The sequence below is a fragment of the Hyperolius riggenbachi genome, chromosome 5, assembly GCF_040937935.1.
Source record: "Hyperolius riggenbachi isolate aHypRig1 chromosome 5, aHypRig1.pri, whole genome shotgun sequence".
Classification (NCBI taxonomy): Eukaryota; Metazoa; Chordata; class Amphibia; order Anura; family Hyperoliidae; genus Hyperolius; species Hyperolius riggenbachi.
The window spans coordinates 84,210,418-84,235,557 of record NC_090650.1 but is presented as its reverse complement, the minus strand read 5'-3'; the positions used below and the strand labels follow the sequence as shown (position 1 = coordinate 84,235,557).

At 45.3% G+C, this 25,140-nt stretch overlaps 1 protein-coding gene across 2 annotated transcripts in view; it reads right to left on the bottom strand.

Annotated features, from left to right (window-relative positions):
- TTC21A (tetratricopeptide repeat domain 21A) overlaps window positions 1-25,140 on the bottom strand; it is a 151,205-nt gene that overhangs the window by 35,121 nt on the left and 90,944 nt on the right. For both annotated transcript variants that reach the window (XM_068235931.1, XM_068235930.1), the window contains 4 exons: window positions 17,573-17,711; window positions 16,539-16,642; window positions 6,388-6,576; window positions 4,454-4,564 (listed from right to left, as the gene is read on the bottom strand). In XM_068235931.1, coding sequence (XP_068092032.1) covers window positions 4,454-4,564; window positions 6,388-6,576; window positions 16,539-16,642; window positions 17,573-17,711 — 543 coding nt within the window. The remainder of the gene's footprint in view (window positions 1-4,453; window positions 4,565-6,387; window positions 6,577-16,538; window positions 16,643-17,572; window positions 17,712-25,140) is intronic.

Genomic DNA, 25,140 nt, shown 5'->3' with positions numbered 1-25,140 from the left:
ACGGTACATTTTTGTCTTCAGATTCGATCTTTCTACGCACTTTTCATGAGCGAATTGTTGAGAAAACTGCACCATTTGTGGATCAAATCGATGTGATACCATTCGTTGGTCGATCGGAACGGAAAAAATTATTGATCTGAAAGTTGGATTTTATGATTGAAGCAGAATGTAAAACCTTAAATCGCATCAAAAGATCGCATCTGATGAAAAAAATTGCACCGTTAATGGGCAGTGGACACCTTTACAATGATTCCTTCTAGTTCTGACAAGATCTTTTTAAACTTGTCTCTCTGGAAGCTGAAAGCCTTAGGGCCCTTTTTCACTATATCAGTTGCTGTCAGTTATACCTGAAAGGACAACTGATGTGCAAGGAAATGTCCATGTTTCCCTATAGCTGAAGCAATATTCTGTTAACAGAGTGCTGACCTGGAAGCGGTTATGGGTCATCGCCATTTTTAAAATGGAGGACGGAGAGTTCTATTGATCACAGTGGACAAACAGGAAGCAGGAGAGGAGAAAGAGATTGATGAGCAGACTACGCGGCAGGTAAGTATGATGTGTGTATCGGTGGCGTAGCTAGAGATCATGGGGCCCCAGAGCAAAACTTTAATGGGGCTCTTAGATGTAGGCAATCTTGAGCAATGCCACATGCTCCCTACCCTGTGGATTTGAATTAATTGGCAATTTACATTCTTGTGCTATCTACAATGCATATAGTCTATGGGTACTGATAGTCAGAGGGTGGAGAACACTAGAAAGTTTATAGTGAATACCTCAAGTTCCACCTGGCCCCCCTCTGCTCCAGGGCCCCATAGAAGCTGCTATGGCTATAGCTATGTTTATTTTGACTTTATTTTTCAGTTCAGGTTTTCTTTCACTATGTAAGAATGACCTAATCCAGCAAACAATTATTCCTTTCAGCAGAACAAAATTGACGAGAGACCAGGGCCGGATTTACCATAAGGCAGTGTAGGCACGTGCCTACAGGCGCCTGATGATGAAAAGGCGGCTCACTCCCTTCCCAGAGCGCCTCCTGCCCCATGCAGAGTCCTGATCAGAGTGTAAATAAGAGGTTACTCACCATGCTCTCGGCATTTCACTGGTGAGATCTTCCTTCAGCCAGGGGCACCACAAGCTACTTAATACTGAGGTTCCTCTAGCTACCTAATACTTGGGGGCACCTCTAGATACCTAATACTTGGGGACACCTCTAGCTACTTAATATTGAGGGTACTTCAGATGACCTAATGATGGGCAAGGGAAGGGAGAAGAGACAGCTGGACCAGCCAGCCCACTTGCAGTGCAGTTTGGTTGGGTTTGTAGGTTCATAGAGGGTGAACTCTAGGGTGTCCGGACATGTATGCCTGTTGGCTCCTATGAGGTAAATCAGGGCCTGCGAGAGACAGAATGTATGACCAATGCACAGCGCTTCCACTCCTATTAGTTAGGTGTGGAAGATGGAAGTGATTCTACATCAGGCTCGCCCAAACTCTGGCCGGGGGGGCCAAATGCGGCCCAATGAGCCTTTTCTAGTGACCCTAAAACTTCTCTACAGTTGTTAACTCCATGCAGCCTGCAGCTGCTGTGTCGCATGCAGGGGCCAGCTTTTGTTGACACTCTGCCTTTCCCTTTGCTCGTCTGTAGGTTATCAGCCACCACTGTAGCAGTAGCAGCCACTGGTTAGCAGCTGCCACTATGCCGTCCAAGGCCGGATTTATAATTTTTTGTGCCCCTAGGCTAACTTTCTTGCTACTCCCATTCTACGTACAGAACTCCACTCCTATTGCCTGTGCACAGGGCCAGATTTGTACTCTTTACCACCCAAGGCCACTGTCAGCAGCCACCCCCTTCAGTATAGATAGCCAGATGACCCTGCCCCCCAGTATAGGTAGCCCGGTGGCCCTTCCCTCCAGTATAGTTAACCAGATGACCCTTTTCCCCCCTCCTACAGTTTAGATGATTAGCCTGATGACCCCCCTTCCTTCCAGTATAGGTATCCTGATGACTCTTCCCCTCCTTCCCTCTAGTATAGGAAGCCAGATGACTCTCCCTCCAGTATAGGTGGCAAGGTGACCCTTCCCTTCCCCCTAATATAGCCAGCTCCCCACCCGCCCTTGATCCTTTGGTGCCCTAGGCCATGGCCTATGTGGCTTTGGCTTAAATCCGGCACTGATGCCGGCAGCAGTAACAGCCTCAGATTAGCAGCTGCCACTGCTAACTGCACACAGTATATGGGTTATTTCCCACTGAAAAGTTTTGAAAAATATCACAGTCATAGTGTACCTAACTGCAATCAGCAAAATTGTATTTAATTTCACTAGTTCAGCCCCAAAACTCTCAAAAACGGCGATATGGCCCTTGGCCTAAAAAGTTTGGACTCCCCTGCTCTACATAAAGTGGGCATCAGTAATTGGAATACACGGCTTGTGCCTGCATCATGCGGAAGGGAGGGAGGCACAGTCCTGCCACAGCCCCTTTTAAGACCTTTTAAAGAGAATAGTGTGACGGTCCTGAGAGGCTCTTCTTATACCTAGGAGTGAACTTCAAAATATATGTTTAATTATTTTGATATATGGACCATACTCATAGCTTCTAACTGACCCTCTTTTTTTGGGGGGGGGGGGGGGGAGGGGGGTTCAAGTCGAGGGTGTGGCCATCGACTAGGACTAGGACTATTGTAGGTATTAGATTATGAGCGCCTCTGACACAGGTCCCCCAGTTTAGGTAAAGACAGGGACCTCCCATGTTTAGTGACAGGGACTCCCCCCAGTTTAGGTGGTGACAGGGACTTCTCATATTTAGTGACAGCGACCCCCATAGTTTAGGTGGTGACAGGTGCCACCCAGTTTTAGGTAGTGACAGGCACCCCCCATGTTTAGTGACAGGGACTACCCCCAGTTTAAATGGTGACAGGTGCCCTCCAGGTTAGGTAGTGACAGGGACCCCCATGTTTAGTGACAGTTGTCCCCAGTTTTAGGTAGTGACAGGGACCCCACCCCACTCACCATGATGAAGACCTCATATCAGTGCTGCCCACCTGCTATGTCCTGTCCGTCACCGTTTCCTATCACGTAAAAGGCAGTGTCAGACCTCCGATCAACCGGCGACCAGTGAGAAATGGGCGCATGGTACTCCCTGTGAACACCACGCTGCATATGCGTAAGTGACATATAACATCTCCTCTGCATATCAGTCCGATGTCTGTGAGGTACTAGCATCTGCTTCTCACTGGTCGCCGGCTGATCGGAGGTCTGATGCTGCCTGTTACATGATTGGCAACGGGTACAGACGGGGGCGGCTGGCGGGGGGCGGCTTGCCCCATTTTGTCCCTATGTGCGGACACCCATGTTTGGGAACCTGAGTGCTCCAGAAGACGGGCGGCTTCGTACTGCACCTGCGCTAGAGCGCTCTCTCTCACTCTCATGCAGGCGCAGTATGGAGCCGCCTGTCTTTGTGATTACTCAGGCTCCCTAAGATTTCCAAAGTCCCCCGGGGGGTTTTCAAACAGGGGAGCCGCCTCTCAAACAGGGGATCGGGAGAAGAGTTGGTAGGCTATATAGGACCCCGAGTCTTCCCTCTCCAACAGCATCTGACTGTTTTTTTCCCCTTCAATTCCCACTAGCTTTAAAATGAAGGAGAATTACTGATGATAGAGAGGACCAGTGTGGTGTGAATGATAAAACTTCATCCTTTGATTCTGATTTCTTTGTGATTTGCATTGGGAGAGGTGTAGTGGGGAGAGGTCCTAGGTGTGGCAGGGGTGTGTCTTAAAGTGTCCCTCTTTCTTATTTGTTGGGAAGTGTGCCCATGCTGCACCATTGTTTCTAAAACATGATGACTCTAATGGTGCCCATACACGGTACAATTAAAACGTGTGATTTTCCTGTTTATTTGACCAAAACGATCGAATAGAGTGAAAATTGAAAATAATCTTTTTTTGATCAAGAAAAATCGAACAATTATTCCGTTTTTTCAATAAAAATCTGATCGGACATGTTGGAAAAATTTGGGTGATTGTTTGTGAAATTGTATAGTGTATGGTAGATTGTCAAGGAAAATACTATTAGATAAATCAACTTTTTCTTCATATTCAATAGTTTTTTGGGGGGGATTTTCAGTAAAATGGAACATTCGTGTATGGTACCTCGAAAAGGATTTTAAAATCTATTCCACCAAACGGAATAACCAATCCAATTTCTCAGATAAAAAAAAAATAAAATGAAAAAATTGTACTGTGTATGGGCACCATTAGGATACCCTCACAAGGAGAACAGGCTGATTACTTACACCAGAGACTTATGGAAGGCTCAGTCACAATCTATACAGAAGGGCTTGAACATGAGTTAGTACGAGGGAAACCTCAAACACAAGCTGATTGTTCAACCATCACATTTTGTCCAGCAAACAACAGAAAACACACAAGAGGTTCTGTCTCTGGGCATGCTCTGTTTACCATTGTAGCTTCATCTTTATATCTTGGGTCCTGAAGCAGAACGCTGCACTGTGTTTCACAGGAATCAAGATCATCCATTATCAAGAACAGATGTGACAACTGCATCATTACCTGTTGACCACAAATCCAAGATACACTTAATACATTCATGTTTCATGTCTGTAAAAAAATGTTTACCTTGAGTCGTAATATACAGAGAAGAACTCAATAAAGAAACTACAAAGCTGGCTGTATGGTGTAATGGTTAAGGGCTCTGCCTAGAACACAGGCGACAAGGGTTCGAATCTTGGCTCTTCCTGTTCAGTAAGCCAGCACCTATTCAGTAGGAGGCCTTGGGCAAGACTGCTTAACACTGCTACTGCCTTTATAGCATATCCTAGTGGCTGAAGCCCTGGCGTTTTAAGTCGCCAGGAGAAAAGCGTGATATAAATGTTCTCTTTCTGCCTGTATCAAATCTGTGTAAAAAAAAACAAAAAAACAACACGATACCAGTATCATTAGGTACTATGCAAAAGTCATATCAAAGTGACTGCTCCTCCGTGCAACCACTTTACACTCACAGTTAGCATGGTTATGTTTGAGCAGATTGCAGCACCTTTATAAGTAAGATAATGCAATCATTCTATCTGTTCAGGTTACTGGAAGCCAGCTCTCTCTGGTGAGGTGTGAAGCTTGCATAGATCATAGGGGACCTAACTGTAGAGAAGAAGGCTACAGAGGCTCACTTACTGAGGTGGAGGAGATAGAAGAGTACTAATGACAGAGGGCAAAGAGAAATAGTAATTGACAGGAAGAGGTGGGGGTATCAATTAAGAAGGGGTAGGCAGGGCACAGAAAGGCACTATATGACGGTGTGCAGTGTGGTCTGAGATGCTGGTGTGGGTCGTGGGGAGTCCGGGACCTGGAGGTTTTTCCACCTTGCCTCTGCCTGGGTCCGTTGTCCGTGCAGATACAGGCCTTGTGGAGTCCACCGCTGCTACCCAGGAGATCAGGGCTCCACTGAGGTAGAACACCACGCTGATCGGGACACCTTTGGCCTTGCTGGATGCCGGCTCCATCCATCCATCATCCATCAGCTGCTGCATCGCAGCAGGGACACCTTTGTTTCTACCTATTCCATGATGCCAGCCACTAAACCGGAAGTAAGGGCCACTGCAGCCAGATGCTTCTGTCATAGCCCTGCTGAATGCTGCCCAGGCGTCAGGACCCACCACAGAAATCAACACCACTGCACCTTTTGAACTGGAACAACTTGGCCAGCACTGCCAGATGTCAGCAGTTGGGATCCTCAGCAGCTTCAGCCATCACCTCAGGTTTCATTCATGAAGAACTAGGTCATCACTGCTGAACCTTCGCCTCCTCCTCCCCATGTCTCCTTAGGGATAACAGACGATTGGCAAGTGCGACTGGTGGCGCCGTAATATGGCAGCCTCGGCTCTTGACTTTTTTGGACATTATCCCCCCCATCTTTTCAGAACCTGTATGAGCCAAAACCAATTCTGGGTACAAACCCTGTTTGTACTTCGCAAAATAAATGATTCTGATTCTGATATACAGAAGTGAATAATTATGGGGTGGTGGCATCTAGAAGTATGGCAATGGTTAGTTTGTCTCTTGTAGCTCAGCATCAGCCTCTCCACAGCAGTAGTCATGCTGTACATATAGGGAAGTAAGTGTTCCAAGAACAAAAGGGAAGGAGGAACATTTTATTATTGTTGGCTTGGGTGCCAGAGGACCACTTGTTGCCACTGGTCAATCCGCTACGTGTGATCCCTGATGGGATGATGAAATGAGATGAAGATGCCAGGAAATGGTCCTCTAGCACCCAAGCCAACAATGGTGGCATTGTTGGCTTGGGTGCCAGAGGAATATTTCCTGGCACTGGCAATCCATAAGGTGTGATCCCCAATGGAATGATGTTATAAAACACTTACTTTATTGTCTGTGTCATAGTAAGAAATTGCTTCTTTGTAGTATTTCAGGGAATTGGTGTAATCCTTCTCCTCTAAGTAATGTTCAGCTAGTTGCACACAGATTTTAGAAGCCATCTGCAGTTGTGCTGTGACCATGTCTGGCTGTTCAAAGGGGACTCGCTTCAATATCCTCATCTGAATATCCAGTGCCTGAAATGCAATCCATTCAGATACATTCATTATATGACTGCAATTCACGAAGCTCATTTAGACGAATGTACTAAAATCTACAAGCAGACAGAGTTGTGTTCTAAAACGAGTGCAGTTTGAATACCACCTGGAAACATTGCATTACTGCATTACAATGCATTTACTATGAAAATAATTGACACTTCTGTAATTGTGTTCCATAAGTATCATTTTAACGGCACTAATACCCTGTTAATGCTGGATCTGATTGGGCTACTATTGCAGATCAATAATACAGCTGTAAACTGCAGGCTTTATATAGTACCAAATCTTAAACTGTATATACAGCCTGCAAATATTATCACCAATTTAGGACTGAGTGCTGTACACAGGGGCATAACTATTAATCACTGGGCCCCCCTGCAAAACTTTGGATGGCGCCCCCTCCCCTGAACACTGAATAGGGACAGTCTACAAATCTTTGTCTACAAAACTTTATATGTTTAGCTATCAGTGTCTGAGCAGATGCAGTCATTAGAACAATTGTGCAAAGAGCAGAAAGTTTCTTCTCTCCTTGCCCTTAGTTGTCAGTATCTCAAGAAGGGGCCCCCTGTGGCTTCTGGGCCCCCCTGCAGCTGCATCCCTTGCAGGGTCTATTGTTACGCCCCTGGCTGTACACACATGTTGCACAGCTCCAGGCAACAGCCTGTTCTGTTCTATAGATAGGGGAGGGAAGTGAATGAGTGAGCGGTGCCTGCAGCAGGGATTTTAAAGGAAGCTCCTGCAGCAACAATAGTATTTATATCATTGCCCCTGATGAGTCCAACTGGACGAAACAGCGTAGGGCAGAGCCAGTGCGCGCTGACGTCATTACACTTGTGGAGTAGAGCGATTGTGCAGCTTGTATGCTCCTGGGAAAGATCACTGGAGGAACACCGCTGTGTTTAAACTTACAGTGCCCCGGAGATCTAACACACTGTGCACTTTGTCATTTATGGATCCTAGTGGATGTTTGCTGGAATAAAACTTTTATCTGTGGAATCGTTCCTGGGTTATACTTACTGGCTGGATGACAGCCCAAGTGCTAGATCCAACTGGTGTATGAGGTGGCAACTATCTGGTGAGCCCCTGTCTGACTGATTGAGGATTCTGATGTGATGGTCACTGTATGCTGCTGACCTTTAATCAGTTACAGTATTACGCTATGGGAGCTTTGTGTTTTCTTTTCAGATACTGATCACTGTGGAGTTCGCACTGGTACCTTTTATAGACAGTATTTAGGCAAGAACAATTCATCCCTCTGGATTGCTGGAACAGAGGCCAACGGCATTGTGGGAAACCTGTACACCTGATTCTGAACACATTAGAATGCTTTTGTCTGGGTCTGTTCTGCTTTTAGCGCTGAAACATGCAGAGAACTGGAAGGAACACACTACAGTGTACTGGCCCTCAATCATGAAAAATCATTTTGGCTGAGGGTAATTTAATGTGCATAGAACCAAACCTCAGTGAATCTCTGTAGAATTGCCATAAATCTTTCTAAGTACAGAAAGCTTTCAGGACAGCTTCACACTTCTAACCTGCGGATATTAATGCAGCAGTGCGCGGTAATCTCCCTTCTGGCTGCAGGCCAAGCAGGAAGTGAGGCCCTCTAGCACTCACTTCCTGTGGCCGAAATTCAAATTGCACGGAAGTGAATTAAAAAAATATGCTTCCGCATATTCGAGCCGCAACGCTAACGCTGTACATATAATAAAACTGCCTCGCCCTAGACTTACACGACTTCCGATTCACTGCGTGTCGCTGTGCAAGTTACCCAACAACGTGCTGTTGCTCTATCTGTGAATAGAGCACTTTTGGCAGGACGCCCCATAGACTATTATTGGTATAGCGTTGGCCTGCTGCCAAATAGGCCAACGCACCGCGCCAGTGTGAAAGGGGCCTCAGACTAAACAGTGTAAAAATATGAGAGTTGGCACCTTGCCTGCTATCCCATCTTCTCATGACTCTTCAAGGCAGGGAGGGATTCTGCTGGTAGCATCTGTGCAGACATTTTTAGCAGTAAGATTGGGATTTTACAACATTTGAACCGGAAAGAACCAAAGCTGATGATTTTGCATGACAGTTTGCCAATGTTTTCAGAGATGCCTGTATATACAGAAGGCTGTCACACAAAGAAGTTATAACAATCGCTTTGGGCGACAAAGCTCTAGTGTGTTTAAAGGACCACTATCACAAAAATTGTAAAATTTAAAATATATGTATGGAAATACATTCAAATAAGAAGTACATTTCTTCCAGAGTAAAATGAGCCCTAAATTACTTTTCTCCTAAGTTGCTGTCACTTACAGTGAGTAGTAGAAATCTGAGAGAAATTACAGGTTTTGGACTAGCCCTTCTCTTCATGGGGGATTCTGTGGGTTTTCTTTATTTTCACAAGTACCGTCCAACTGCTAAAAAAAAGTGTGCCGCGAGCAGGGAGGTTGGCCAGCATCTTTATATAAATCCTTTTTAAGGAGTATCTTTATAAAGAATAAAGGCCATGCTGACAATCTCCCATGTAGAGATGGATTAGTCTAAAACCTGTCAGTTCTGTCAGATTTCTACTACCTACTGTAAGTGACAGCAATATGGGAGAAAAGTAATTTATAGCTCATTTTAATCTGTAAGAAACATACTTCTTATTTGTATGTGTTAATGTGTTTTTTAAATTTTAACATTTTCAGCGATAGCGGTCCTTTAAAATCTTTAGCCTTGCCCCCATTCTCCTAAACCTCAAACTCTGTTATAGTTTTGTGACCAGTGAAAACGATACGTCAGCTGTTACTTATGAGTTAAATGGAGGAAGAGATTTTTCTACTCTTTGTTGGTAAGGATATATACATGCATTTTACATTTTACAGTTTTCCCCACTGTAGTGAGAATATGGAGGCTGCCTGTAACGAACGGTGTAACACAGAGAATCTGATTACCGGTGATCTGCAGTATCACCGAGAATGCAGATATATACCAGATTATTGATGATCTGCAGTATCACCGATAATCAGATATATCTCTAACCTCTGGACACCTGAGAGATAAGAGTGTTTTGGTGCAACAGTAATACTTTGAGGACCGCACCTGGAAGACAGGCGCAAGAGCAGATAGGAATACTGCTCGGCAACTGGTTCCTTCCGTAGTCTAGACTCTCCAAGGGGAGGAGTCAGACAGAGAATGGGAAGGACAGAACGTGAGTGACACCAATGGAGAAGTGTCACTGATAGATCTGTGAACTATCTCCTAACAGGAGAGATAGTTCTCGAGGTCGGACAAGCCAGGTCGTAACACACGGACAGATAAGGTACAGAGACAGGAGGCAGATGCAGAATCCAGAGACTAGCCGAGTTTTGGCAACAGAGTATCAGAATGACAAAGGTACAAAATCAGAGATCAGAAGAATGGTCAGGAAAGCAGAAGGTCATAACAAATAATCAACAATGCCTAAGCTAAGGTGTGAGTTCCTTGGCCGTCAACACCTTGGAAACTGATCTAGAGTATAATACGGATAATAATCAGACTTCCTAGACTAAGGTGTGAGATCCTTGGCCATCAACACCTTGGAAACTGGTCTAATAAACACAGATACTGACAAGGTCTGAGTGCTACCACGTAGTGATCGCAACGCCAGACACCAGAGGAATGACCAGCACCCAGTATATATACACCAGCGCTTCCCAGCGCCTCCCCTAAGTGCTGAACCAATGAGAACAGATAGATTTGTCAGCTGACCGGCCTGGTCAGCTGACTCTCCTCTGAGTGTCATATAAGCTCTGCCTTTCAGCGCGCGTGTGCGTCCTTCTGAACCTGTGTGGACTATCAGTCCCAGCCACACCAGACATGCTTTGTAATGCGTCAGTCTGTACGAGCGCGGGGCCAACCACACCGCCAACCGAGCATGCGGCGGTTTCCTCGCGCTCAGCCACTGTGTCAGTAATAGGCCTATGCGTACCGACTGCCACGTCGGACGCGGATTCCGCCGCTGGGCATGCGGCGGTTTCTCCGCGTTCCGCCCTGCCAGTGGACGCGTGCCTAGACACTCCAGATGCCATGCTAAACGCGGAATCAGCCGCCTCACTCTGAACACTTGCGGCAGCTCTTCCGCGTTTTCTCACAGTACCCCCCCCCCCCCCCCCTGAGGAGTGGACTCCGGACAGCTCCTACCGGGTTTCTCAGGATACAAAGCGTGGAAATCCTTTCTCAATTTGTCCGCGTGCATGCGACATTCAGGTACCCATGTTCTTTCCTCCATACCATACCCTTTCCAGTGAACTAAATACTGTACTGAGCTCTGTACCAACGGTGAGTCTAAAATCTTTTCTACTTCATACTCAGGTTGGTCATCTACCATCACAGGAGGAGGAGGAGTGGCACCCACATGGACTGCTGGCTTAAGCAGGGACACATGAAAAGATCTAACCCCACGCATGCTGGCAGGAAGATCAATGGCATAAGTAACATTGTTGATCTTCCTGGTAACTGGAAAAGGACCCACAAACCTGGGACCCAACTTGGGCGAGGGTTGTTTCAGGGCCAAATGACGGGTGGACACCCAGACCAAATCTCCTGGTTGGAACTTCCACTCTAAAGAACGTCTCTTGTCAGCTTGGCCTTTCTGACTTTGAAAAGCTTTTTCCAAATTATTCTTTACAATCCCCCAATTGTCCTTAAATGATTTTTGCCATGCCTTCAGAGCTGGAAACGGAGTGGAAGCTACTGGCAATGGGGAGAATTTGGGCAACTTCCCAGTAACCACCTGAAATGGCGAAAACCCAGAGGAAGAGCTTTTCAAATTATTGTGCGCAAATTCTGCGAATGGCAAGAACTTGACCCAATCATTTTGCGCATCCGCAACATAACATCTTAAAAATTGTTCCAATGAATGATTCACTCGCTCAGTCTGACCATTGGTCTGTGGGTGGTAGCCCGATGAAAATGACAGTTCCATGCCCATTTGACGACAAAATGCCCTCCAAAATCTGGAAATAAATTGGACTCCCCGATCTGACACTATGTTTTCCGGAATGCCATGTAGTCGGAAAACGTGGATGATGAAAAGGCTGGCCAGTTCCTGGGCCGAGGGGAGTCCTTTCAAGGGCACAAAATGGGCCATTTTACTGAAACGGTCAACTACCACCCAAATGACCGACATGCCCTCAGACTTCGGAAGTTCCCCCCACAAAATCCATGGACAAGTGGGTCCACGGTTCACTCGGGGTGGGCAAAGGCTGCAACGTTCCCACAGGTGCCAGGCGGGAGGGTTTACTTTTTGCACATACTGCACACTCTCTTACATACTCCTTGCAGTCTGTTGCCAATGAAGGCCACCAAGCCTACCTAGCGACTAGGTCCTGCGTTCTGGAGGCCCCAGGATGTCCAGCATTCTTGTGCGAGTGGAACATCTGCAATATTTGAAGGCGAAAAGGCAGTGGCACAAACATAACCCCCTGAGACTTTCCTTCAGGAACATCCTGTTGGAAAGGGCTTAAAGTTTCCCTCCAGTCTTTCCAAGTTTCAGTGACTGCCAACACAACTTTCTGTGGAATAATAGTCTCTGGGTCTGAGGGCTGTGCTGTCTCTGGCTCAAAGCATCTGGACAGGGCGTCTGCCTTAACGTTTTTACTACCAGGAGTGTACGTAATTATAAACCTAAATCTCGAGAAAAACAATGACCATCGAGCCTGACGGGGGCTCAATCTCTTAGCCCCCTCAATGTATTCCAAATTTTTGTGATCTGTGTAAACCGTAATTGTATGTTCTGCCCCTTCTAGCCAATGATGCCACTCTTCAAAGGCCAATTTAATGGCTAGAAGTTCCCTGTTACCTATATCGTAGTTTTTCTCTGCTGGTGAAAACCTACGAGAGAAATAGGCGCACGGGTGCAATCTGCCCTGCAACCCAGAGCGCTGAGACAGCACAGCCCCTACTCCAACCTCTGAGGCGTCTACCTCAACAATGAAGGGAAAAGAGGTGTCCATGTGTCTCAGAATGGGTGCAGAGCAAAACAACTCCTTCAAAGTGGAGAAAGCAACTCGAGCCTCAGGGGACCAGTGGTTTGTATCTGCCCCTTTTTTAGTGAGACTGGTAAGGGGTGCTATGACTGTGGAGTACCCCTTTATGAACCTTCTATAGTAATTCGCAAATCCCAAAAACCTCTGAAGGGACTTCAGGCCCACTGGCTGGGGCCACTCCAACACAGCAGAGACCTTAGCAGGGTCCATGGAAAGACCCGAGGTGGAAATTATGTACCCCAAAAAGGCGACAGAAGTTTTCTCAAAAATGCATTTCTCCAATTTGGCGTAAAGCATGTTAAGTCTTAGTTTGTTCACCACAAACTTGACGTGAGTTCTGTGCTCGGAAAGGTTGTCTGAGAAAATAAGTATATCATCTAGATATACTAGAACAAATTTACCCAACACCTCCCTGAATACCTCATTAATTAGTTATTGAAAGACGGCCGGGGCGTTACACAACCCGAAGGGCATCACCAGGTATTCGTAATGCCCATCGGGTGTGTTAAAGGCTGTCTTCCATTCATCGCCCTTTCTGATTCGCACCAGGTTGTATGCACCCCCCAAATCCAATTTCGAGAAGATCTTAGCGTTGGTGACCTGCGTGAATAAATCGTCTATCAAGGGTAATAGATAGCGATTTTTTACTGTAATCTTATTCAGACCCCGGTTATCAATGCATGGCCGAAGGCCTCCGTCTTTTCTTAACAAAAAAGAAACCTGCTCCGGCAGGTGACCGGGAAGGGTGAATGAACCCTTTGGCTAAGTTTTCACGGATGTATTCCTGCATGGCCACTTTTTCCAGCCCAGACAAATTGTATAGATGGCCTCTAGGGGGCATACAACCCGATCGGAGATCAATAGGACAATCGAATGGGCGATGTGGAGGTAACTTATCAGCAGCTTTGGGACAAAATACATCCGAAAACTCAGAATATTGTTCTGGTACTCCCTCCACCTGAATCCCGGTCTGACCCAATGTCACCTTCACTAAACAATGATTAAAACAATGGGCTGACCGTTTCGTTAGCTGACCCGTGGCCCAATTAAACTGAGGGGAGTGAAGGTGTAGCCATGGCATGCCAAGGATGACTGTGGAGGTAGACATATGTAATACAAAAAACTGTAATTTTTCCCTATGCAGTACCCCTATAGTGACTTCCACCTCTGGTGTCTGAGACAGAGGATGGTTACGTTGCAGGGGGGAGTCATCCACTGGCGTAACCTGGATGGGTGGATTTACCGGGATACCCAATCTCTTAGCAAATTCGTAATCCATGAAATTAGCCGCTGAGCCGGAATCTACGAAGGCCTCAGAGACTTCAGATTTATTCTCCCATGTAATCGTACAAGGAAGAAGTAACCGTTTATCTTCTAGGGGTGAGAGTCGTACGCCTAGGATATTACCCCCAACTACTCCTAGGCAGTAGCGTTTTCCGACTTTTTAGGGCAATTCCGCACTCTATGACCCCCCTCTGCACAATAAAGACACAACTGTTCCGAAATCCTGCGTCTCCGCTCCACTTGAGACAATCTGGACCGGCCAATCTGCATTGGCTCGGGTGGAGGTGAGGCGGGAGGAGATGGAGTCACAGGAGGGGCAGCGTAGGACACCATTTTACTGTTGTTTCTACCCCGGGTCTGTTTTTGATAGCGTAATCTGCGATCAATCCTAATGGCCGATGAAATGGCCTCATCGATGGTTCTAGGTTCGGGCAGACTTAACATAAGATCTGAGACCTCATCTGATAACCCTGATAAAAAACAAATCTAAAAGGGCATAGGTGTCCCACCTGGCTGAAACTGACCACCTCCTAAACTCTGCAGCATAATCCTCGACCGGACTCTTGCCTTGACGTAACATCTTGAGCTTCCGCTCAGAAGTCGAGGCAATGTCTGGGTCGTCGTAAATTATCGCCATGGCTTTAAAAAATTCATCTACCGAGGTTAAAGCTAAATCACCGGCGGGTAGACTGTATGCCCAAGTTTGGGAATTGCCTGATAACAAGGTCTTAATAAATGTGACCCTTTGGGCCATAGTTCCTGAAGATCAAGGTCTCAACTCAAAGTATGATAACACTCTACTTCTAAAATTTCGAAAGTCAGATCTGTGACCAGAAAATTTCTCAGGTACAGGCATACGTACGTCTGTGCTAGGAGGGGATCGCACCTCATTCACAGCCGTCTGGAGGGTCTGTAAAGAACCGGACAAGGCGTCAATCATCGTCTTGTGACTACCCAGCACTTGGTTGATGTTATCCACCGAAGTGGCAAGTGTGCCCAGACGGTCAGTGTGTGCGTCCATTTGTTTTTTGGTCTGGCGTTCTGTAACGATCGGTGTAACACAGAGAGGATCTGATTACCGGTGATCTGCAGTATCACCGAGAATGCAGATATATACCAGATTATTGATGATCTGCAGTATCACCGATAATCAGATATATCTCTAACCTCTGGACACCTGAGAGATAAGAGTGTTTTGGTGCAACAGTGATACTTTGAGGACCGCACCTGGAAGACAGGCGCAAGAGCAGATAGGAATACTGCTCGGCAACTGGTTCCTTCCGTAGTCTAGACTCTCCAAGGGGAGGAGTCAGACAGAGAATGGGAAGGACAGAACGTGAGTGACACCAATGGAGAAGTGTCACTGATAGATCTGTGAACTATCTCCTAACAGGAGAGATAGTTCTCGAGGTCGGACAAGCCAGGTCGTAACACACGGACAGATAAGATACAGAGACAGGAGGCAGATGCAGAATCCAGAGACTAGCCGAGTTTTGGCAACAGAGTATCAGAATGACAAAGGTACAAAATCAGAGATCAGAAGAATGGTCAGGAAAGCAGAAGGTCATAACAAATAATCAACAATGCCTAAGCTAAGGTGTGAGTTCCTTGGCCGTCAACACCTTGGAAACTTATCTAGCGTATAATACAGATAATAATCAGACTTCCTAGACTAAGGTGTGAGATCCTTGGCCATCAACACCTTGGAAACTGGTCTAATAAACACAGATACTGACAAGGTCTGAGTGCTACCACGTAGTGATCGCAACGCCAGACACCAGAGGAATGACCAGCACCCAGTATATATACACCAGCGCTTCCCAGCGCCTCCCCTAAGTGCTGAACCAATAAGAACAGATAGATTTGTCAGCTGACCGGCCTGGTCAGCTGACTCTCCTCTGAGTGTCATATAAGCTCTGCCTTTCAGCGCGCGCGTGCGTCCTTCTGAACCTGTGTGGACTATCAGTCCCAGCCACACCAGACATGCTTTGTAATGCGTCAGCCTGTACGAGCGTGGGGCCAGCCGCACCGCCAACCGAGCATGCAGCGGTTTCCTCGTGCTCAGCCACTGTGTCAGTAATAGGCCTATGCGTACCGAATGCCGCGTCGGACGCGGATTCCGCCGCTGGGCATGCGGCGGTTTCTCCGCGTTCCGCCCTGCCAGTGGACGCGTGCCTAAACACTCCAGATGCCATGCTAAACGCGGAATCAGCTGCCTCACTCTGAACACTTGCGGCGGCTCTTCCGCGTTTTCTCACACTGCCATATTTATTTACTTTTAAACAATGCCAGTTGCCTGGCCGCCCTGCTGATCTAGTGGGCTGCAGCAGTGTCTGAACAACACCAGACAACAAGCATGCAGCTAATCTTATCAGATCTGACATTGTCAGAAACACTTGATCTGCCATATGCTTGTTCAGGGGCTATGGCTAAAAGTATTAAAAGGCAGAGGATCAGTAGGACAGCCAGGAAACTGGTATTGCTTAAAAGGAAATAAATATGGCATCCTCCACATACCTCTTGCTACAGTGGTCCTTTAAGCTCCAAAACAATAGTGTGGCTGAATGTCTGCTGCAAAAAAACAGTACAGTGAAGGGCTTTATATGCAGGCAATGTTTCCATGCACATTACAGAAACAAATAGTAGCAGTACCTTATTTAATGTGTCCACTAAGTCTTCCTTTTTATAATGCTTGTATGTCCTTCCAAGTAAAACGAGAAACTTCACATCATTAAACATTGAGGGCAAATCAGAAACTAAATAGAGATTAAAAAACAAACAAACAAACAAACAAAAAAAAAGAAAAACCTGTTAAGACTACCTCTCATAGATAAGAAGTTATTTGATTTTAATTAAATAATTATGAAATGTTAGCTTTGGACATTTTGTATTTACCACCAGCTGCCTGCAGGAGGAGCTCCAATCCTGACAGCAGACAACAAGACAACAAACACAAACAGTAGTAGAAAGATGCAGGTTTCCCCCTGAATTTCAACAGCAGAATTGCTTTATTGCATTAGATGAAGTACCAAAGTAATGACAGCATGTTTTGGTCTCAGCGGCCTTTCTCAAATGCTATCCCACCACTAGTGTATATACCATTTATAAATATAAGTGACATCACACAATAAAACACACCCCAAAGAAAGCAGGCACAAACTTACAGCAAACCTGAAGAAAAAAAACAAAACAAAACAAAACAAAACAAAACAAACTCATGATGTAATGAATTGTATGTGTAGTGTGGATAATGAATAGAAAATTACCATAGCAGCAAAGAAAAGAGTCTCATATTTTTATATTTCAGTTATATAGCTTTTTTTTTTTTTTTTATAGCATTGCATCATTCTGTCATATTTGCAATTTACAAACTACACTCTGTATTTTAAACTATAAAACTGAGCAGAGCTAATGACCCTTTGAACTTTTCTGCAGTAAAAGAGATGGAATGGAATAGCTCAGGGAAACTCTTCTGCATAGATAACAACAGAAGTTTTTATAACTCTTCCTGTACTAGAAAACAATATAAGACTATTTTCCTTGCTACTAATGTTCTATTTCTTAGCTGTACTACACATACAATTCATTATCTCGTAAGTTTATTTTCGCTTCAATAACCGGCAATAACCGGCAATAACCATACTATAGTGATAGCCCTTGTTGTATTTGGTGAATGATAAGCATACCTGGCTCATGATCTAGAGTATGTTTCAGAAGATTTTCTGCTTTGCTGTAATTTTTCAGCTTTAGAAAAAGATCAGCAAGATCGCAGCACAGAATTTCCTCTCCTCCCATCTTCAGTGAAGCTTCATAATAGTTCACTGCCTAAGGAACAGAATGAAGAAGAGATGGCTATTACACTAGGTCAGGTGTCTCAAACTCAATTTACCTGGGGGGCCGCAGGAGGCAAAGTCAGGATGAGGCTGGGCCGCATAAGGGATTTCACAATCGCGCCGCATCTCTGCCTCTGCCCGCCCCTCTCACTCTTCCTTCACAAAGAGGGGCGGGAGAGGTGGCGATTGACGTCAGGAGGGGCAGAGCTGAAGCTGAAAGCTCTGCCCCTTCCAGGAAATGCCGGCGGATTTCCCCCCGGGCGATTTAGGGGCTCTGCAGCCCTCGTTTAGCGGCAGGGATGCGGCGGATTACTTGGGAGCACTGAAGCGAACTATAAGGAAGCTTTTGCCAGCGAGGGCCACGAAATATTGTATCGAGGGCCACAAATGGCCCGCGGCCCACGAGTTTGAGACCCCTGCACTAGGTGAAGAGCAGGCTGACGTCAAACATGGTGTATTGCAGCACTTTGAGTTCACAACTAAACATTACAGTAAATTGACTTGCTAGGTACACGATCAGCATTGTTGTAACTAGCAACAGAGCCAGGGGTGTAACTAGAGAGGAGTAGCACCTGCAATTGTAGGGGGGCCAGAGCTGTAAAGGGACCCCCAGCTACTAACCTTCCCTTCCTCCAATACGGGGACTATACTTCCAATCAGGTATTTTTGTGGCCTCACTTGGGTGTAAAGATAGTGATACCCACACTTATTTTATGACCCTTGTGAGATGGGCTCTAAGGCCATGAATGGCACCAAGGGCAGGGCCGGATTTACCATAAGGCACTGTAGGCATGTGCCTACAGGCGCTTGCTGATGGACAGGCAGCTCATTCCTCTCCCTCCTATGCAGAGGCCTAAGCAAAGTGTAATGAGAGGTTGCTCACAAGACTCTTGGCTTTCCACTGACAAGATCTCCCTTAGTCAAGTTCACCTCTAGCTACCTAATACTTGGGGGCACATGCATCTAGCACTGGTGCACGGAAGGGGGTATTCCGGGTGTCTGGAACACCCCCCCCCCCTCCCCCGACCGGAAGGATGTATGTGCAGCGCTGCGGGGGGCCTCGCTTGCTGCTGGCGGCGGGCGTAAGGCAGAGCTGCGGGGAGAGAAGACTTTCCACTTACGGTGCCTGGATCCTGCGCGGGGGGAGCTCTCACCGATGCGACGCACGCCGGGACAAGCAGAAGATAGAAGCTGCGTGCAGGATGAAGGCAGGTAAGTGAAAACTCCTCTCTCCCCGCTCCCCCCCCCCCCGCCTACCTATCTAACCTATACTGGGGCATATACCTATCTATAATGCTAATGAATTGTAGCCCTCAAAAACGGATCTGAGTGATTTTATTACTCAGGCCAGCTGGCTCTCTTAAATCATATCACTCACCATGGGCCTCAAACCTTGAACGACTAGCTCAAAATTAGAAAACAGAAGAAAAAAGCTTGCAGAGGTCTCACCAATCCATACAAAAAAATGCAAAGCTTTATTTGGAAACCAACAACCACAGCATCCCACAATTTAAAAACAATTTCTTAAAAACATTGGAGTCCCCGGAGTTCCCCACATCACCCTCACATACACGAATCCATTCACACAGACCTAACAGTGCTTATTGATTTTCCGCTGCAGCGTATAGGCTAGCTTAATAGACTGAATGCCAGTGGATCTGCTGAGCTATCTATATGTATTTATATATGCTAGGAAGTCCTGTATATCCAGGCGGGTTACAGTTCAAGCAGCAAATTTGAGTGCACTCACAAAAAAGAGGAGAAAAAAGAAAAATATACCTATCTAACCTATACTGGGGCATATACCTATCTAATCTATACTGGGGCATATACCTAGCTAATCTATACTGGGGCATATACCTAGCTAATCTATACTGGGGCACTTACCTAGATAATCTATACTGGGGCATATAACTATCTAACCTATACTGGGGGACATATACCTAGATAATCTATACTGGGGCATATAACTATCTAACCTATACTGGGGGACATATACCTATCTAATCTATACTGGGGGACATATACCTATCTAATCTATACTGGGGGGCATATACCTATCTAATCTATAGTGGGGGGGCATATACCTATCTAACCTATACTGGGGGGCATATACCTATCTAACCTATACTGGGGAACATATACCTAGCTAATCTATACTGGGGCATATAACTATCTAACCTATACTGGGGGACATATACCTATCTAATCTATACTGGGGGACATATACCTATCTAATCTATACTGGGGGGCATATACCTATCTAATCTATACTGGGGGGCATATACCTATCAAACGTATACTGGGGGACATATACCTATATAATCTATACTGGGGGGCATATACCTATATAATCTATACTGGGGGCATATACCTATTTAATCTATACTGGGGGCATATACTGTACCTATCTAACCTATACTGGAGCCATATACCTATCTAACCTATACTGGAGCCATATACCTATCTAACCTATACTGGAGCCATATACCTATCTAACCTATACTGGAGCCATATACCTATCTAACCTATACTGGAGCCATATACCTATCTAATCTATACTGGGGCATATACCTATCTAATCTATACTGGGGCATATACCTATCTAATCTATACTGGGGCATATACCTATCTAATCTATACTGGGGCATATACCTATCTAATCTATACTGGGGCATATACCTATCTAATCTATACTGGGGCATATACCTATCTAATCTATACTGGGGCATATACCTATCTAATCTATACTGGGGCATATACCTATCTAATCTATACTGGGGCATATACCTATATAACCTATACTGCGGACATATACCTATCTAACCTATAATGGGGGCAACTATATGGGCTACCTATACTGGGCTGTCTACCTATACTGTGGGCACCTATGCCTGTCTCCACATTGGGGCGCATTTTACGCCCTCGCCCTGGGTGCAATTTAGCCTAGAAACTGCTAGTATTTGGCTCCACGCACATCATTTTTTGGTCACGCCTACATGCCGCTTTCAGGAATCCCCCCCTTGAAAATCCTGGATTTGCCCCTGTCTAGCTACATAATACTGAGGGTACCTCTGGCTACCTAATGCTAAGGGGCACCTGTAGCTACCTATGATGGGCAAGGGAAGTAAGAGAGGAGTGACAGCTGGGCCAGCCAGTACACTTGTGGTGCAATCGGCGGGGTTTGTATGTTCATGGAGGCCTATGGTGCCTATAGGCTCCTGTGATATAAATCCGGGCCTGACCAAGGGGAAACAAGGAAAGTGTTGTGAATGTGGGGAGCCCCAAGTTTTGCTGGGGGGCCCAAGTTATTGTACAGCTGCCGTTGCAGATGGAGTGCGGTGCAGGGTAGAGGAGTCACAGGCAGGAATGGCATGAGAGAGAAGCTTCATAGCTTTGTACTGCAACAGGCGACTGTGGCAGGGAGAGGGTTATTAAGCCGCGTTAAACGGAGTTTCTCAAATAAAAAGTGATTCTTCATTGATTAAAATTTATATTAATCATTGCCTCCCCAAATAATGATTACACAGGCAGGAGAATGTACCGGTACTTGTTTGAGCCTGCAGTCCCTGATTTCAGAAGCGAGAAAAAACTAAGTAATTTTTTCAGTGATTTTAATTTTGGGAGCGATTTTGAAACGATTCTTGCAGGGATTACAATTACTTGAGCATTTGCAATTTTTGAAGCAATTTCAGAGCAATTGCGTTTTTCATGTAGAAGTGAACTTAAAGTAAACCTGAGATCAGAAGAAATAAAAAAATATATACATACCTGGGGCTTCCTCCAGTCCCCTTCGGTGTCATAAGTCCCTCACCATCCTCTTCTGCTGCCTGGATCCTGCGCTAGGTGGCCCTGTTACTCAGCTAGTCACATGCGCAGCTCGGCCAGGCGCCTTGTGCAGATGCAGAATGCTGCCGGTGACGGGAGCACAATGGGGGAGCATGCGCAGGTGGTCTGCACCTGTGCTGACTGGCCGAATTACCAGGTCGCCTAACTCAAGATCCATGCAGCAGTGTTTGTGTTTGGGGGGTCCCATTACCTCCAGGTGCAGGGAGCGGCGATGGGGACCACGTGTGCCCCGTCGTATGCTAACCTGTACCTGGGGGGATGGGAAGAGCAGATTTTCTCAGAGGAGGGGTATGACTATATACACCTTATCACCACCTGGCACAGATTTATAGATGACATGTTCTTTGTGTGGGAGGGGACTAAACAAGAATTACAGGAATTTGTCGCATGGCTGAACATCAATGAATGGAATCTAAAGTTCACTTACTCATATAGCTATACAGAACTTGAATTCCTGGATTTAAAAATCATGAAAGATAGTAAAGGTACCCTATCCACCACGTTATATCGCAAACCTACGGCCACTAACTCTATTCTCAGAGCCGATAGTGCACACCCTGAGAACACCATTAATAGCATCCCGTACTCACAATATCTCAGAATAAGAAGGAATTGTACGGACATAAACCATTTTTACAGTGAAGCCAAACAATTACAAAAGAGACTCCTACAGAGAGGGTACTCAAAAAAATGTCTAAAACGAGCCTATAATAGGGCTTTGGGTCAAGAAAGAAAAAAACTACTACATGGAAAAAGGGTGGATAGAAAAAATATACAAAACAACAATGAGTATGCCCTATCTATGATCACAACATACTGTGGGGAACATCAGATTATTAAACAAACACTTAATAAATACTGGCCGGTCTTAAAACAGGACAAAATGTTGGGAAAGGCGGTGCCCAAATATCCACGCATAGTGTTTAAAAGATCCCGCACAATAGGGGCCCAGATCATGAATAGTCATTATACAGGAAAAGTACGTGGGGAACCATGTAAAACGAGGGGTACATATGGATGTGGGGGTTGCCCTTATTGTCAGTATGTACATAGAGGTCAAAATTTGGAAGTGAAAGCTAGAGAGAGATCCATTAAACTTAGACACTATGCCAACTGCAGCACTCCAGCTGTTATTTATATAGCGGTCTGTAGATGCAATGCCTTTTATATTGGGAAAACCAAGAGAGAATTAAAGGACAGAATATATGAACATATGTATGATACAGGCAAAAAAGGTGAAAAATCTGCGATAGCTAAGCACCTCATTGAAGCTCATGAAGGAAATAGAAGGTATATAAAATTTGCAGTATTAGATAGGATCCACCCGAATCTTAGAGGGGGAGATATAGATAGGAAATTATATCAGATGGAGGCCAGATGGATATGGGAACTTAAGGCAGAAGAAAAACCGGGGCTCAATGATCATATCAGTTATAAGATGTTTTTATAGGGTTATGTGTATTTGAAATGTACAGGATATGCATATCGCGGGGTTGGGGCTTCCCCTTAATTTTCTGTGTGGAGGGGTTGTGGTGTAATCTTTATACATTCTTGGTACCGGGGGGTGTGTACCACCTATGTGGCACCTTACCTGGCTAGTCTTTTTATAATATAAGTAATTTCTTTAGCTGTGAGTTTTCCCTTAGTGTAGGTTAGGAGGAGGTACAGGATTTGCACCTGGGCATGGGATGCATATCTAATTTCTACTGTTGCAGGCTGTTTGGGCACGTATTTGATGGGTGATGGGAGAGGATCTTTTAATTTATCATCTACTGTCTTTTTAGCATCTGGCCTGTAGATGGTGTTACATCACAGTATTCCTCCATTTAGTTTCACGTTAGGTTCTATGGTATGCATTACTTGCACTATGGGTGCTATTTCCCTATTCTTTCAGTAGGGGGTGTATGTATGCCCATATTTACTGCATTTCATGGGAGCTTGTATTACGCATGCGCGTACACGTGGCCTATGTGCGCGTGTGTGGGGCCGCCGTACTCTATCGGCGTGTATGACGTTGTAGCCCCCGTGATCCGGAAGTTGTAGTCTGGAGAGCGCGGGGATCCTACACTTCCGCACACTCCACGGATCCATGTGCGTGCGTTCCACTGCGGCGTGCTGGCACCCATGTCTCCACTTCCTCTTTCACGTGTCACTTCTTGGGCTCTCCCTATTGGTGGATGGATGGTTTATCTTGATCACATACGGTTTCTTACACTACACATCCGCACTGAGACGGACGCTGGTTATCTCTGGACTTTGGTCCATGTGTTTATCTTCATATCTCTACAGGTATTTATTTATGCTCTATGGTATTCCTTTGGGGATGTTTTCTTTAGGGGTGGCACTTTATATTCTGGACATTTGATCTTATTCTATCTTTATACATGCATTGTAGCTTTCCCTGCTCTTTGTCTATACATGGATATGTGTGGCCTTATAGTTCAGCTGGCCCATATATATATCTGGACTTACTCACTGCATGTATCTATATACATGGCTATATCTCTATTCTCTCTTTCACCTTTTCAGGCGCTTATAGTGTTTTTTCACCTTTTTCATTACCCATGTATACATGAGATGTTACACATCTATCCCTGGGATTTCTCAGGAGATAAAATGTGGATCGCAGCAACTTTGTAAGCTGCGTTGATATACATGAAGACTACACATGGGTGTTCTAACATATGTGTGTCATAGGTACAGGGACATGAGCTGTGAGATACACATATGGGGTTAGCTGCACTTTTGCACTTTGTAGGATAGCTGCTGGTGTGGAGATTACTAGCTATACACATGGTGTTCACTGGTGAGGTCTGACTGGCCGTCCTCCTCCATATGAGCTTTGATGGAAATTGTAATTCTTTCAGATTGTGGTCTGGGTTCGTTTTTTGGACTCCAGTGGTAAGATTGCTCTACTTTTTTACTTTCTACCTGTACCCCGCGATGCACATACGCCTAGAATTGGTATGTAACATAAAAATTCTTTATTGTATATGTTTTTTGACAGATATACATGTATACTGTATGCCTCTGAGGAAGCGATCTTTGATCGTGAAACACGTGTCAGGCAGTCGTTGTGGTTTTACTGAGAGTTCTGGAAGTTATGTCTACCTGTGTATCCGTTATGAAGACCTTTTGATATGAAGAAATAAATAAGACGAATATTGGTTCATTTAAAGCCCCACTTTGTCATGTTTGCAATTTGTATGTTTAACTAGGGGTGGAACTACACTGTTTGAATTTTATCTGTAACGTGTTATATAAAGTTATTTGGGTAGGAAATACCCGTATGTACTGTATAGTACAATTTTTCTTACATTTGTTGAAACTATGGATTACAATTCAGAATTTTGGACAGGCATGGTGGCCAAGACACAAGTTAACAGATTCTCAGTAACAGATACCAAAGAACATAAAGATATTGTACAGATGATGTATGATCTGAAAAAACTGCTTATCAATAAGTCACATATGTGGTGGAATGTGGTATATTTCAATATATACTTAGAAGAAAAGATTAACCCTTTTGGAATGAGAGTGCAGATTTTTCCCAATGATATAGGTCTGAGCCC